This window comes from Dermacentor andersoni, chromosome 2, assembly GCF_023375885.2.
Source record: "Dermacentor andersoni chromosome 2, qqDerAnde1_hic_scaffold, whole genome shotgun sequence".
Taxonomy (NCBI): Eukaryota; Metazoa; Arthropoda; class Arachnida; order Ixodida; family Ixodidae; genus Dermacentor; species Dermacentor andersoni.
This window is the reverse complement of record NC_092815.1, coordinates 139,143,862-139,160,297: the sequence shown is the minus strand read 5'-3', so window position 1 is coordinate 139,160,297 and position 16,436 is coordinate 139,143,862. Positions and strand designations below refer to the sequence as shown.

Genomic DNA, 16,436 nt, shown 5'->3' with positions numbered 1-16,436 from the left:
CGCCGACGATTGTGGTCTATTAAGTTTAGGGTGTGGTAGTGGAAAGGCCCGCCGAGCAAGTTGATAATCTGCCAAGATTTCATGGAAGGTGAGAAGCGAATCCCTGTACAGTCCTAAGTCGCTGCCCGTGAGTCCACCTGAACCGCCGCGGTGTGTAAGACCTCGCGCCCAGTCATGGGCCAACTCATTGGCGTTAACAACCTCAGAGTGCACATTGATTCCCATATGGGCCGGGAACCATTTGATGCTATGAAGACCAGCAGCCCCCTCGCTGCCGAGGATGGCCGCCGCCTCCTTTGAGATCGAGCCGGAGGCAAAAGCTCGGGCTGCAGATCTGGAGTCTGTAAAGATATTGGGACGTAGAGGGTCCTTCAGTGCTATAGCTATAGCAACCTGCTCGGCTACTGTTGCAGAAACCTTCCGCGCGGATGCTGAGTTAACGAGAATGCCATTGAAGTCAACCGAAACTACGGCATAGTGATCAGAGCGCTCGTACTGGGCGGCGTCAACGAAACATGCCAGATTCGGAGTGACCGCAGCCGCTTTGGAAGCGGAAAGCCATATCACCTAGGACCAACCGACTCGATCTGATAGGACCCGACCCGACCGGATCTGACAATCTCACCAACCAACATACCGATCGACCGAGCAAACGACAGACCAACCGCCCGGCCTACCTGCCTGCATGCCTGCCTGCTTTGCCCTCTGCTCTTTGCCCTTTGCCTGCCTTGCCCTTTGCCCTTTGCCTGTCTTGCCCTTTGCCTTGGCCCTCTGCCTTGCCTTGCCTTGCCTTGCCTGTTTAGATTAACTGCCGAATACAGTACTTGTCCAATAGCGCAGTATTGTCTAGCCCTCACGCGAGCACTGCTGTAGTGGCAGGCGATTGAATACCAATGGCTGTGGACAACTAACGACTGTGAAGCTCGGGATGAGAAGCCAGGTGGCGTTTGGATGAATGGCCGGACGGACAAGACGAATTCAATACCGAGCACATAACTGCTGTCGCTGTGAAGGAAGATGCTCACCGTCAAAACGGAAGATAGGAAGCCGCAAGCCGCATAGCCGTTACCTTCGCTTCGAGTGACCATGGCCGAAAAAACCCCAAATGCGTCAGCCTTAAGGTGAGATGCGTAGTCTTTCAAAACGCCACGTAAATGAAGCAGTTATCTCAAAAGACGCAGACCGAGAAAAGACGCGTGAAAACGCCTCGCAACTACTATTGGCTGTAAATGAGCTAAGGGATTCAATGGGTGTCTTTTGCCCGTACACAAAATTTCGATGCCCGTGACAATGGTGTGTGTACACGCTCTCTTCATTCTTTTGCCACATTTAGGCGTCGGTTTCTAAACTACGCTGACTGCGCAAAGCATCACGTGCGTGAAAGAAGAGGCAAGGACGCAGACTGCAGTGCCATCTGTGTCCTGATCTCTTCTTTCGTACGCGCGAAGCCTTGCGCTGTAGGCATACTTAAGGATGACCCACCAACTGTAGCCAAGCTCCTTACATTGCTAAGTCAGTTTCTACTTTATTTTCACCATGCCATTCTTTTTATCGGCTGTTAGCATAGTCCTAAATAACATCGCGCTATATCACAAGGAGAAGCCAATGCGTCAGCTCGTTTCGGCCCAGGGAGGAGTTAGCGCTTCTTCGTCCACGTCTCCGTGAACGGTCGTCGCGAACGTCGTTTGCGCATCGTCGTCCTCCTCCTCCTCGATAGAGGACTCGATTGTCGTCGCGCACTCAGCGCTTGCAGGGACGTCCGGATCCGGCTGCGTCGTTGACTCGACCATCTTACGCTCCAGGGGCTGCGTGGTTGCATGCGCCACGAGCGTGCTCGAGATCGTAGTCTTTTCCAACGAGGCCAGCTTTTCGCTTGACTGGACCATAAACAAGATGAGGAAGAACACTAGAGCGACCAGCAGTGTCAACGTGCACAGCATGCATGGCCACGACATGTTCGTCTGCTGGTCGTCGAGGTCGGTATGGTACGAGGGCAGCTGGACGTAGCCCTTTTCCGGCGGCTCCGGCTGCTGGTGCCCCTGCAGCGTAGCGCGTGAAAGTGCGTTTCCCGTTTCGTTCATACCGTTGACACATTGCGGCGTCTACGACGCTATTGCTTGAATGATAGACGAGCCTTAATATCCGGCAGCAACATAAGGGCTCTGAGAGGAACACAGTCCAGGGCTTTGACTAACTTCTGTTGCACACGTAAGAAAAGCAGGGACAGCTGGGCGAGTTGGTGTGGTTACATAATTATAAGAAAGCGCCAAGGGCGCAGCCAGCGAGAAGAAACAGCAGAACCGTGCGCCGATTCTCTGCTGCCATCTATTCAAAAACGCGGAATATAAACCTTTGAAAAAAAAACGCCACCTGGTATGCCGTTTATCTTAGCTGTTCGCAAGGTGGCATTTTTGACAGGAAGCACGGAGAGGCCTCGAAAGGAGGAGAGAGTGACAGGGTGATAATCGCCGGCCATTCAAACCTGGCTAGGAGCTCAGAGGCAAATGTGGAGAGGATGAAAGGTCAGAAAAGAGTGGCGGTAGGGACATTTCCAGGGTGGGCATTATGTTTTGCCATGGAGCAAGCAAAAGAAAAGCTCGCGGAAAATTCCCATGGACGCAACCTTGTAGTAGCAGGTGGACTAAATGACGTCCTATAAGCAGAAAAGGAGCAGGACTAGCCGAGCGCTTGGCGAATGGGGTAAACGGCTTGTTTGAGTTGTCTCCTCAGGTGCACATCGTGGTGTGCACGGTGCCGTAGGTGCCTGGTACGTGATAGTCACGTACAAAGAACGATTGTGGCTACGAATGAGGCTATATGGACAATGAGCCGAGAGAAAGGTTTCGAGGTTGTACAAGTAAACAGTAAAGTGCTCCCTTTGAACCCCGTTTCAACGAGATGGGGTTCACTTTAGTCACAGGCTTGGACGAGAATTGGGCTGGCGACTTGCTGGTCGCGCAGTTGCTTTCTGGGAGGGCCCGCGGGCGCTCAGGAGGCCAGGGTAGATAGTAATGAAAAATATCCCCTATAGCGAAAGCGCAGAATAGTATCGCCGTCAAGAACAGAAAAAGGAGGAAAACAAGAAAGAGAGATCGCCATGAAATAAGCTACATAAACGAGTATGGCGGCAGAAGAAAGGAAAAGTGTGTAGAGATTGAGGAGCACTTAAATAGAGGGTGTGTGCGATTACGCAAACGCACCCTACAAATTTGGAAGAGCCCCCAGTGATTGAGAAACATGTTTCGGAAGCGTGCAACAGAACTAAATCCGAAAGAAGGCAGGGGGAGTCGGAATGCTCATCCATCAGGGAGCCCAATGGAAAAGAGTAAATTAAAGATACCACGAGCATCTTTCGTTATCATGCAGAATGAATGGAAAGGAAACTTCGCAGGGCGTAACGCATCTGTTGACTGGAAATAATTGCAGAGTGAAGAATCAAGAGTTAGTGGAATGTTTAAGTGCTGATATAAAGGGTTTCGGAGTGACAATGACGCCGAAATTATCCTGTTAGGTGACATGAATGCCCACCTACAGGATCTATATGGCTATACCAACAACAACGGGAAGTCAATGCTAGATCTTCGTTACCAACATAACCTCTTTATCGTGAATACAGGGGCGAAGTGTGCTGGGCAGACCACGTGGGAAGTGGGAAGCCGGCAATCGACCATTGATTACTATCTACAGAAGACATGTATCACAAGTCGAGAGAAATGGTCGTTGACGAGGAAGGCTATAGCCAGCATACCATAAATGCATCATTTTGAAAATGGGATATGTAATTGGGAAAGAGAGAAAGGAGCGAAGAATAGCCGGTGCAAGTTTGAACGCTGAAGAAATAACAAATATAGTTACACGAGTCGAGGAAGAACTTGGCAAATGGCCAAACAAAGAGTGAGAATATAGTGATCTTCTAAGTGTAATTACGACAGAAATACGGAAAGAGAAGTAGCATGGCTCGTTGGAAAAGAAAAAAAAAGAAACCGACAGGCTGGTGGAACAGGGAGATACGAAAAGCGATCGCCGAACGGCAGAAAGCATCACAGAGAGCAAATGCAGGCAAAACAACCTGCCACGAATGCCTTTTCAGATCATTGCAGCGCCCAGTGCAACGCGTAACAGTAGTGACCAGAGTGAGCAGAACAATTGTTTTGAAACGCAGGTGTATTCCACAGCACTTGCGTTTTCGCTTGAAATTCAATTGCCGAGTGTCTGCGAGTGCGTAAGGGTGAGTGTAAATGCGTTCGCAAAGTGGGACGGTTCACTTCTGTCGCCACATTTTTGCCATTCAAGGATACCAGATGCTAATAAAGATACGATTTCAGGTGAACCCACCTATACTTTGTTGACCGTGGCTGGAAGGTGCTGTTGCGGCTGTCTTACCGAATATCTTATACGGAGGTAGTAAGAGAAAAACCCTTCTACGTCCATTACCGTCGATATCAAGGTGTCACTTGTGATTCCCACTTGAAGAAACACACAAATAAATAATGAGCCATTCCACTTTGTGAAATTGGTTGACCAGCTCAGCTGTTTAGCACAAGGCACGGAGCTGATACATAATTTTGAACAAAGGTACGAACTCATTTATTGTCTCGATGGGTGGTCATCGTGACGAAAGGCACGCACACTCACTTATTGTCTTGATCGGTGGTCATTATTTCACTCAACTGCAATCACATTCTTTGATGATGTCAAATCGTTGCCCGTACGCCGCTGGGTGGCCGGTTGGGCCGGATCGGTGTGGCATCGCAAGGGATGTTTGCAACACGGAACGCGTAAACCGCTCCTTTTTTGGTACCGACACATCCACACTGAAATCACCGACAACGACTACAGTCGTAGTGTCATTGCAGCTAATTCACGCCAAGTGAGTAGCCATGAACCTTACGGGACTATGAGTCACTGCATTTTTTTTTTTGCTTGCTTATGGGACTATGAGCCATTGATGACGATAATTTTCGACATGCTGTTCTGTATGTTGCGTACGTGACTAGAACGAATTTAAACACTGTTCACTTCACTTTGCTGAGTGCTTGTAGCCTATGCCTTACGGGGCTATATGCCATTGCATTTTTTGCTTGCTTACGGTAGCATGAATGCTTACGAGGGTATGGGCCATTAATAATGATAGTTTTTGTTCGCGGAGAACAAAAATGCATGGAAGCGCAGCCACATACAGCTTCTCTGTAGAAAGCGCAGTTGCCGCAGGATGTAGTAGTCAGAAAATGGGACATATACGTGGAGAAAAAAAATCTATGGTTCAACTATTGGTTCAAGCAACGATAAAAAGCGACAGTGAACGTTGGATGTCAGAAATACGTGAGAAAAAGAAGGTTGCACCTGGAATATTTTGTAGCCACATAAAATTATTAGGCAGGAAGCCAATAACCATGCAACAACATATCCTAGACGAAGCTGTAAACAAACTGGAAGGGGACGTGGCATTAATATACATCCGAAAAATAACAGCCAAATCTTTCCGCGGCGATGACGAGGTTGTATTTGAGGAAAATAATAGCATGAGACAGAACCAGATGGAAAAGGAGCTGGTGCTGACAAATTTCAACTGGAAGAATGCCAAAGAGAAAATTCCTAAGCGCTCAGCCACAGGGCTAGACGAGGTTCCCGTTAGTCTGATTAATGAACTAGGACCAAAAAGCAAGGATGCTATTTTGAAAACAGTACAAAAAAACTTAAAAGAAAGAAAAATACCAAACAGTTGGCGACAAAAAAGGATGAATTTAATTTATCAAGGTAAAGGGGGGGGGGGGGGGGTACAAGTCACTCATATTGACCGTTGAAAATTACATAACTAATATACATGTTAGGAATGCAGGCGATTAAATTAATGCAAGCATGGGCCGAGAATAATGCCATATTGAGACAACTTCAGAATTGCTTCAGAATCGGTAGGTGTCTGGATGATAACTCGTTTACCCTTACTAAGCTCATTCAAATATCCCGTGTTGAAAGGAGACCGCTATATGTGGCTTTTTTAGACGTAACAGAAGTGTATGATAACGTAGACCGCAACGTATTGTAGGATATTCCGGAAGGGGAAGATTTATGCGATGATCATATACAGCATGTGAGAGAGACTTACCTAGAAAATACCGTTTGCGTTTAATGGGAAGGCATGAGGTGCGAGGAGAAAGTTGATAACAAGAAACTAAGACAGGGGTGCCCTTTATCCCCACTGCCGTTTATGATGTACATGGTAAGGATGGAAAGGGTGTTAGAGTGAAGTAATGTCGGGTTTAATATATCATACATACAGGCGGCTACAGTAGTAGAGCAAGCAGATTCCAGATTTGTCTTATGCGGATGACAGTGTGTTGCTAGCTAACAAGCAAAGTGATATGTAACGTCTGGCTAATTTAACCTGTAGGCAGGAAGGCGAGAATTTAGGTCAGAAATTTAGCGTTAGAAAATCAGGTGTTAAAAACAGTGAACAGTCACTGTCAATACAGGGCAGGAAATACCTTGGTGTATGGATAAACGAAGGCAATACATATATATGGAAACACAAGAAAAAACAATAACAGCAAAGGGGAAGACAAATACGGCCATAAACACAGAGCACTATGCAGATACAATAGGGACGAGGTGCTCCGGGGTATGTGGAAAGGTGTAATGGTTCCAGGACTTACATTTGGAAATGCAGTTGTTTGCTTGAAGTCAGGGGTACAATCAGGACTCGATGGCAACCAAACGTCAGTGGGACGCCTCGCATTGGAAGACGGGAAGACTACAAATGAAGCTGTTCAGGGTGATATGGGCTGGACAAGTTTTGAAGTAAGGGAAGGTCACAGTAAAATTGATTATGAAGAATGACCAAGGAATATGGAAGAGAGTAAATGGATTGCTAGAGTGTTCATACATTTGCACAGAAGAACCACTGATTCACAGTAGAGGAAAACTAACAAGGAAGCTTACCAGCAAGTATGCGACCGGTATGGTGAGCAACACGGCAACAAATAACGTCAAGCGGAAAATCAGAGAGGCTGAAATGATCTCATAGGTGGCGGCAGTGAAAAAAAAGAACCTGCTATGAGTAACTACTTAAGAGGAAAAGACAAAATCAGGAAAAAAACAATTTATGAAGCGATTTACTTTTCGAAGTGAGATCAGGAAGCCTTAGAATACGCACTTATAAAGCGAGATATAAGATGGAAGAAGAAGCATGTGCGGTAAATCTAGGGAAAAGATGGAGCATGCTTTGTCAGAATGAGAAGATATCTGCCCAGCGGTCGATTTAGGCACCTCTGGCATCCTTGAAGCCCCTGGGTTAAGCGAGAGCAGGGGCAAATTAAACACATCCGCAAGAGAGATAAGCAAGCGGTCATGGGAAGATTGGTGGAAGAAAAGTAGGCAAACGACAAACAACCAAGGAGTACAAAAACAAAGTTCAAAATAAGGGTTCAGAAATTTTGGAGATTGGAATTATTCGTGATTTTCTTTCCTTTTCTATTTATTTTTTTAACATAGGTAGGACATTAGGCAATACAATAAAAGACCATCCATCCTATTTCGCGTTTCCTGAATAAACTGCAGTTGAGTCAGGACACCGTCCTGTTGTTTTTCATTGTCTGCGTCCCTGGAGCTGTTTTATATGTATATTATAGCACGCCTAAAGCGTTAGGTGGAACAACAATGCATCGCACGACACATGTTCAGAGCGAGTTTCTATTAATTCGTTATAAGCACCAAGTTTCTTGCAAAATGATATGCTGTGAACAGTGGCCTGATTTCCATTCTGCAGGTGGAACATTTCGTGTAAAGACTGATGAAAGCAATGGCAAAACTTTATTCAATATTATTCCTATAGTGCCTCACACCTCTCTAATTTTTCTAAATAAGGATATTCAAAATCTCAAGCGCCATCCTCCTGGTGACGGCACGACAAAACAAAACTGCTCTCCTTGACCGCAAAGCCACGCATAACAGCTGCGTTTCCCTCCATCTTTGCTGTCCTCGCACTTCTGTTTGCTGCTATAGCCGAAGCCAAGGATCCGTGGGAAGACCAGAAACAAGCTAGGGTTTGTTTTCAGCAGTGAGGCACACCAAATTGAGTGAATAAAATCCAATCCGCATGCAAACCAGTGGCCGACGCTAACGATGTTGGCGACCGGGTGCTGCTGTTCGCCCGTAAATGTAGCATTGTAGCATGCACGTGGGAACCGCATGTACATGCGGTTCCCACGTGTTCACACGGGAGTAGAACAATAGCCTATTCTCCAGCCTAAGCACACTTAGGCATGCGATGCACGCGCAAGGCGAAGGTTGTATAGGTTGAAATGAAAGTCCAATGGCGTGGTTGTCGGTGGGTCTTATCTTGTGCAGCGGTGAGCTGCGACGCGTCTGGCGGCGCTTCGCGTTGCGCCAGCTTTGTGCGACACCTATGTGGTAGCTGCCAGGGCGTGAGTTGTTGCAGCGCAACAGCCGTTTCCTCGCGTGCTCTTCTTTCCACACAGTCTGAAGAGCTGGAGCGCAACTGTAAATTTTGCTGTTAGCTTCAATGCTTCGTCCTTCTGATGAAACTGCCAACTTTTTCTTTTTTTCTCTCTTTTTTTTCCCCCTGTAAGAGAACCTTGTCACTGGATACGTAGCCCGCTGCAGGGGATCAGCGCCTGGGGCGTTCAGCGGCTGACATTCATATGGGTGTAACCCAAATCCTATGTAAGCGGTTATGCGCAGTAAAGCCATTCCGTCCTTGTAACCGTGAAATAAACTGCTTCGTCCCTTGTCTTAGTTGTCCGGAGCGGACGTGACAGGCAACACGAGTTCACATCAGGCCGTTAGGCGACGAAGAATCTGCGCTTCACGACGGTTTGAGCGCGTTACGCGCCGCGTTGGTTTCGCGACTGTGCTGTAGGGCTGCTAAGCACCGGGTCGCGGGATCGAATCCTGGCTGCGGCGGCCGCATTTCGACGAGGGCGAATTGCAAATACGCCCGTCCTGTACCGTGCGTTGGGGGCACGTTCAAGATCCCCTGGCGGTCAAGAATAATCTGGAGTCCCCCCCCCCCCCCCCCCCCCTACGGCGTGCCTCATAATCAAACCGTGGTATTGGCACGTAAAACGCCAGACTTCAATTAAATTCAATACGGTTTGAGTGAGAAATTAAATATGCTGCCGCCGTTCATTAAGAAGACCGTGAATATGGCATTGCATTCTGAACAAAAGTAAGTGCGCTGTTCAAAGCCATTTTTTTTACTTTAATGAACCTTCCTCCAGCTTGCGAGGTTGGGCAGAACTGATTGGCCGGGCGCGCTTTCGTGTGAACGTTTGATTTAGTCCAATGCGGCCATGGTCAAGCGCGATGCTAGTAGGGCTATACGTCATAGCACGCCGGTGGCCATGCGCGTCACAAGCTTTGTGCATGTGCCTCAAGGTAAACTGTGAATTTTTCAACGCCACAGCACAGCATGCAATACTAAAAATTGTTTTCTTTTCCCCTCGATAAGCTGCGGGCTACGTTGCTGCTCGAGTGGTCTCAGCGCTGGTCGCCCATACGTAGGTCGCCTCGCCGACACCCCAGTCGCGGGTTAGGTTGTCGACCGTGGCGGCAACATTTCAATGCGGCGACATGCAAGACTAATTATGAAGCCCACTCCTCCCACCCGTTCGACGCTGTTCCTGAGACGAAAAAAAAACAACAAAGATACGAAGGAAAGAAAACCAGACCGTGCACGCAAATTAATTTGCACTGTAACCCTCCTTCACATGGTATCTTTTGTTTCCCAAGTATGTCTTTAGACCTAATGTACGCGTCTTTCAGTCAACTGGCTTTGCAGGCACCCGCCACGGCAGCCCATGTGGTTATGCCGTTGCGCTCGCGAGCTCCAGATCGCGGGTTCGGTCATGGCCGCGGTGGCCGCGTTCCAAAGGGGACGGAATACAAAAAAAGAAATGGCAGTTTCGAAGGGCGAATCCTCGACAGCGACAGCAATGTTTACCGTTGCGCGTGAACTCTTTTGCTTGGGTTTCACTCGCACGATAACAGCGGCAAGAGAGCGGCCCCAAGGAACTTCCGGTCACGGGCCTCATCAATCTGCTGCGCCGAAACACAGAGCGTGTTTTTAAGGTCTTCCACTGTGCGGAAAGTCAATTTTTCAATTTCGAGATAGAATACATGCGCATTACCACCTTAATATTAATATATAAAATTTCTCGTATTACTTGCGGTAATGCTGGTTTGTAAAATTGTCGTTATGTACAGATGAACAGTGTTGAAAATCTGTGGGCTTAGATTTTAACGCACTGCTTCTACTTGATATAGTGGCCAATGCTTTTCTTGCTCGCTAAATTTAGCGGGCTACGTCGGTGAGAAAAACCGAAAGTGATTTGAAAACAGTGAAAGGAACTTATATACGTTGGATATACAAGGTATGCAGCATAAATAATGAGAAACGTGCACAGCACGTTCGCCTGGATTGTCTACATAACTCATAGCCCACCATAAAGTTTCATATTATAACTACAGGGACATCTGGCGCTGCGATCGTTCAACTATCATGGGACTGATGGGAAGCATAGGCTACGGATTCGTATTGTTTATTGGCGAACTACTACACAGTCTTTTCTTTTTTTGCAGTTTTGGTTGCGCTCCACGCGCAATTGCCACAAGCCGCAGTGAAGCAGTGGGACGCAAAGCTCTCCGTCTTCGTTCTGCTGCTCGAAGTGGCGATAGCGCGCTGGGCCAGCGGCTGGGCCGATGTTTGTGTCGCGGTGTGGTGACGAATTTCTGACAAGAAAGCGATGGCATAGTAAACGTTCAAAGAACGTGTTTTAACCGTTTTGGCCTTGGTTTGTTAAACGTGTTATGTTGGCGCCGTAGGTTTACGTGCTTTATCAACATCAGAAGAGCAACAAGAAGGTACTAATGATACAAGCACGTTACTACGTACATGTTCTATGCTTAGAACCTATAAAGCAGGTGGAAAACATGGCGTACCTACTGATAAGCTTAAGTGGAGCATTCATTAAAATGCGTCGCGATTGTGCATCTACTAGTGCTTACTTCTGGCGCGACTGATCGGGCCGGCGTCTACCGGCCCACCGGTTATATGCCCTGCGCATTACATGGCCTGCCCAGCTCGATTAATTCCTCTTAATGTCAGATAGAATATTGGCTTTCCCCGTTTGCCCTCTGATCCACACTGCACTCTTCCCGTCTCTTCGGTTGCACGCAACATCTTTCGTTCAGTCGCTCTTCTGCGTGGTCGGTATGTAGATGCAACTTACCGCGTTGGTATACAGCTGCTTGCCTTCTTGTACATGCGCGCATTCGCAGTGCGAGCCTTAAATCTGTAAAGTTTAGCTGCGCACATGAGCTGGGTTTTTAATAACCTGCCAGTAACTTTTTTTCTACTAGTGATGCAGAGTGTAATAGAAAGACGGCTGACGGCTTCTATAACGCATTTTGTTTCAGTTGTACTTCTAATGGCGTGGCAATCAAATTTTATTGAGCGCTTCATTGCGCATCGCTCGTTTATGTGCTCATTGAAATGTGTTTTTCAGGACATTTGAGAACACATTTACATGTGATAGGAAACATTGCGGCTTCCCGGCTGTAGTCTGCTGTAGCAAAATGGGTAAGCGCAAAGCCACGTGCGCCATAACAGCTGCTGGCACGCGCTTCACAAGAAGCAGTACGTCCATAAAATAGTAATGAAGGATACTCGTAGGAGGCCACAAGCGTCCCAGCTAGCAATGCGGCAGACGTGCTTAAAAGTACTTGAAGACGTTCAGCAATCGCGACAGCCGACACAGCCTTTCGAAAGAGCGCGACAGTTCGCAAGTGCCTATCTGTGTGCGAGAAAAGTCGCGTTCGCAGCGAGCAGGCGTCGTAGCAGACGACACTTGTAACATTCCTCTCAAAGGCGCAACACTTTCTCACAATACAAAATTTTTATTTCCATAAATCCTTGACGAGTGTTTCTATATAAGCACACGCACGGTTGTTATTGCTGTTGTACAAACAAATAAATAACTATTCGCTGGCGCTAAATCCGGAACAGAATACCAGAACAATGCATACCGTGGTGTGCTCTGGTGGTAAACCGTGTTTCGATCTCACAGTCATGCAAAGTTATTGTAATGCATTGTGCATTATATAAGATACTGCAGAAATAAAATTACATTTTACGTCAAAATATTTTAGTGCGGCTTCGTTTACTGCGCCGCAAGCAAATGCCATTAGTCTAAAAATCGAAGTCTATTCGAAGCCCGTACTTCCCATCATTCCCATGTAGGTAGAGGCAACGCTCAGGAGAGCCGCCGCATACACTAGTGTCATATTTGCCTCTAGGTTATATATATTCAGAAACTCTATGTATCCCAATAAACCGCTCGTCCACCGTGCATTCGGTGCGCGTTAAACAACCCCAAGTAACCAAAATCAATATGGAGCTCCCTACTTACGGCGCGCCTTATAACGAGGTCATGGTTTTAGCACGTAAGACCGCAGAGTTTAATTTTAACTTTTACAGGCACATTAAAGGCGCAGGTGCTCGCCTATTCTACAGCGAAGCTATTTATGGCTAGGGTTCCGTGCATTTTTCTTGCAAAAGAAAAAAAAACATAGCCCGATTCCAGCGATAGTGCACTACCTGGCCGACCCGCGGCGGAGGTGAAGCAGGCTTCAAGTACTCTGTCAAATTGAATAAATAAATTTATTATGTTGGATCCAAATAGAACCCGTATCTGATATTAGGCTGCTAAGAACAGATACCAAACTTTGACTCTCGTAGGCGATGTCTACCTTCGCACCGCCCTCTCTTTGTCGTTGTTCGAAGCGCTTGCTTCGCTACTTTCATTCCGCTCTCCCGTGGGGGGGGGGGCTACCGTCGTCCACGCGAATGTATATAAAAATCACGGTGAATGAGCTCGCACCTTCGTTAAAATTTCGTGTCACCTCTGTGTCGTGTGCTAAGCAGCGTCGCTGGTCATCAACCTTCACAGAGTGAAATGACTCATGATTTTTTTGCATATGTGGCATGCGTAGCTCGGCGGAAAGTGGAAATCGCGCGATCTTGAGTGTCCTCTTCCCCCATTGTGACCAGCGCAGCTTTCCAACTAACACTGTAACAAACAAGGGACATGCGTAGGGACTTGCTGTTTAGAGATTGCGATTGTGCATCTTTATGCTGCTGTTTCTATGTGTGTGCTGAACACAGCGTTATCATTTCGCTGAATGACAATGCATCTAGAAAAAGTGGCACTCACAAAGCTGGACAATTTCCTTTGAAGATTTTTCCTTCGTATGTTCTTTCTTTCTCTTGCGCTAATTTTATAGCGTAAGCTAGTATGGGCTCAATCCAATAGCCATTTCCGTTGGCGATGTTGTCCGCCGCCGGTGTACGTCGCAGCTATCGCCAGGAATGAGGACGAAATACCCAGTTCCCGCCGTGATCAAGCCCGAGACCTATGCGCGGAAGCCAGTACCACTTCACCACGACAGCGCTTTCTAGTAGCTGCGGCAACATGCCCTATACTGGCGTCCTAGCGCGCGAGGAGTCACGCGATGTGAGTGGCGCGTCGCGTAACGTCGATACGTGCACAATTTGCATTGCAGTTGTGTTGTATTCCACCAGGTGCCACGACATGTAGCAGTTGCATCGTATCGTGCCACGTGTAAAGGGATGGGACATGCGCGCCGCGTAGTGTCAATACCTGTTTACCCTTCGATAGACGTTATGGCGCCTCCTCGCAATGTACGAACCGCTGCTGAAGAAGCAAATCGCAGAGCTACGCGCGAGGCTGTAATCAGGCAACGTCGGGCTCAGCATACCGCTGTGCAGGGAGCAGCACAAGACGTGAAGCTCGTCGTCGACGCCGGGCGGACAGTTCAGTTCGTTCTCGTCAAAACGATGGTCTCCAATGGAGCCGCATCTACAGTTTACGCTGTGACTGTGCTGCGTGCGCCACGCAGGCCTGTGGCGTTTTCTCAACAATTATTTTCAAGAATGCTCATTGTTGTAAAGCACCGCCCGGATGTAAACAATCTGAACGCTGTGAGTTTTTATAAAAAGACACGCGAGCTTTAATGTTGCCATACACAAAGCTCGGGCAGCTTGATGCAAAGAAGCTGTCACCGCATTCATCCGTCACCAAGAGCATTCGCGTTTTTCTCACCTTGTGTTGGATCGGTGCTTCCGGTGCTGTCACGTACAGCTGACTCTCCTGCTTGTAGCTGGGTTGGCTGCCCTTACTCTTCTGTGGACCACCAGCGGTGACACCCTTTTGTCCCAGGGCGTCGCTGCGGGCTTTCGCGTCAGCCAGGGGTTCATACCAGGAGCCTTGCTTTGACTTTAGAGGCGCCTGCTGTTGAGGGACATCCTGAGGCGCCGACGATATGGGTTTGGGAGCCAGCGGCTTCGCAATATCTAAAATGTCTTCGCCTTTAGACACTGCAAGGCTTTTGCGGCGAATGTTGGCCACGGGCGGCGCAGGTGCGGCCGCGTTTTCTTCAGCGGCGCAATACCCGGAACCTCGTCTAGATGTTCCAGGTACCTGACCCGTTGGCTGGCGTGCTTCGGCAGACGCGGGCATAGTCAATGGCGGCTTAGCGAGCTCGAAGGCGTCTTCACCTTCAGGCAGCGCGAGGCTCTTGCGACAAGGGCTAGCCGCTGGGGAAGGAGTTGCGGCCGTCTTTTGTTCAACAGTCTCATACCTGGAGCCGCGCCGGGTACTTGCAGGTACCTGACCCAGCGGCTGACATGCTTCGGGAGCCGCCGGCGCCGCTGGCTCGTTAGGCAGCCGCTTCACGGGATCTAAGATGTCTTCATCTTTAGACAGCGTTCGGCTTTTGCGTCGCAGGTTGGCCATGGGCGACGATGTTGCAGCCGCTTTTTCGTGGCTCAGTGTATCGCCAGAGATCACGGGGTTGCACTTCTTCTTTCTTCTCTCCGCAGTAGCTTCTGGGATACTGCTACAGCAACGGATTGGGAGGAGTGTTTTACTTTTTCTGTTTTGCTGTCACTACAATACACACGGTGAGGATATACGAAGAATTTATATTTCCCGATTAGCGAAGAGGTAATGCTAAGCTACACCATTATAACGTATGGTTAAGGGCAGTGTTCTTGTCTGTTACGCTGCACTGGGTCGGATAACGTGGAATTAAAGTGGGCTAGAGGATGGTGGTGCTAGAGCAGTTACAAGAGCACGTTAGTTGTTCATACAGTTGCGTGTTGTATGTTCCGTGGAACAAATGCAACATGCCTTGTCTTGACAATACATCGTATCTTTGATGAACCCATGAACAAAAAAATATTCGCAATTCCGCCTGAAAAGCGAAGCACCAATTACAGTAGCAAATTAGTACATAGCTGTACGAAGTAAGCATAGTAGTTTTATTGGCCGTATAAGCTTGTAAATATTCGCTTACTAACTAAATGAACAATGATAGAATGTAAAAAAGCTACGCAAACGAGGACGTAGAAAGAAACAGACACATGGAGACAGCGCTGTCCTTGCGTGTCTGCTTCTTTCTTCGTCCTTGTTCAGTCGCGCTGTACCTATCCATCATGGATTCGAACCAACTAGCCCGTCAACATGTTTTAACTAAATTAATCAGCGCGGCCACACGCTCGCACAGGTAAACATGAACACACATCGCTCGATAACGCGGAAACTGTCTGGGAAACGCTGTAATTAGGAATCGCGGCAGTAGCCGCGAGCTAATTGACCTCCATGCGTATGTCGCTTCAACGCCTACGAAATATCGATAGCACAGCACATACGAAGCTACCGGAACTACCCGCACTCTGAAAACTTCGCACATCGCTTTGAAGATCAAGCTGGCGCGGTAACGCACTTTAGCCCCGTCGCATAACGCTTTCAAGACATACGAGCGCCGGCAACGCCTCCTTACAGCGTCCACCAAAGGCATCTACTACGGCGTCAGCGATTCCCGTGGCCAACGCCGTAGTAGACGCCGCGGTTGTGTCCACTCTGTACGAAGAGGACATCGAGCCACCGTAACAGCCACGGCAGAAGAACGCCCCTCCTCCCTCGCCTCACCCCCCTGCCTCGCGCGCCAGAGAAGAGGGCACGCATCCGGGACGCTTTCTCGCTCGCGCACGCAAGGTTCAACCACGTTCGCCGGCCCACCCTCACAAGCTTTCACTCATACGGAACCTCACGACGACGCCGACGGCAGAAATCCGCCTCGAGTGTCCATATAATTGCTATTGCAATAATTGTGCGCAGTTCTGCTATGGCAAACACCAGAGACCAGTGGAGCTGGGGGAAAAGTCAAGGGTTCAGAAAAATGCATGTCGTCTTCCTGTGTGGCGGGTTCCGGTTGGGACGGCGCGCCGTTAGAGGCGCCCGCCGCAACAGAAGTGATTTGTTTTGACTCCATATGCGTCCGTGTCGTGTGCCAGACGCTGCACCGGCGCGACGCGGCGGCAACCGACGTGCCTT

At 48.4% G+C, this 16,436-nt stretch overlaps 1 protein-coding gene and 1 pseudogene across 1 annotated transcript; both read right to left on the bottom strand.

The window, feature by feature from the left end:
* Positions 1–1,518: 1,518 nt before the first annotated feature.
* On the bottom strand, positions 1,519–14,834 carry LOC129387518 (uncharacterized). Its single transcript, XM_055076493.1, has 2 exons — positions 14,142–14,834; positions 1,519–2,039 (listed from the first exon to the last, which is right to left on the bottom strand). The coding sequence occupies exons 1-2, from the start codon at positions 14,832–14,834 to the stop codon at positions 1,611–1,613; spliced, it is 1,122 nt and encodes a 373-aa protein (XP_054932468.1). The 3' UTR covers positions 1,519–1,610.
* LOC126541059 (U2 spliceosomal RNA) lies at positions 12,583–12,762 on the bottom strand (annotated as a pseudogene).
* Positions 14,835–16,436: the final 1,602 nt, after the last annotated feature.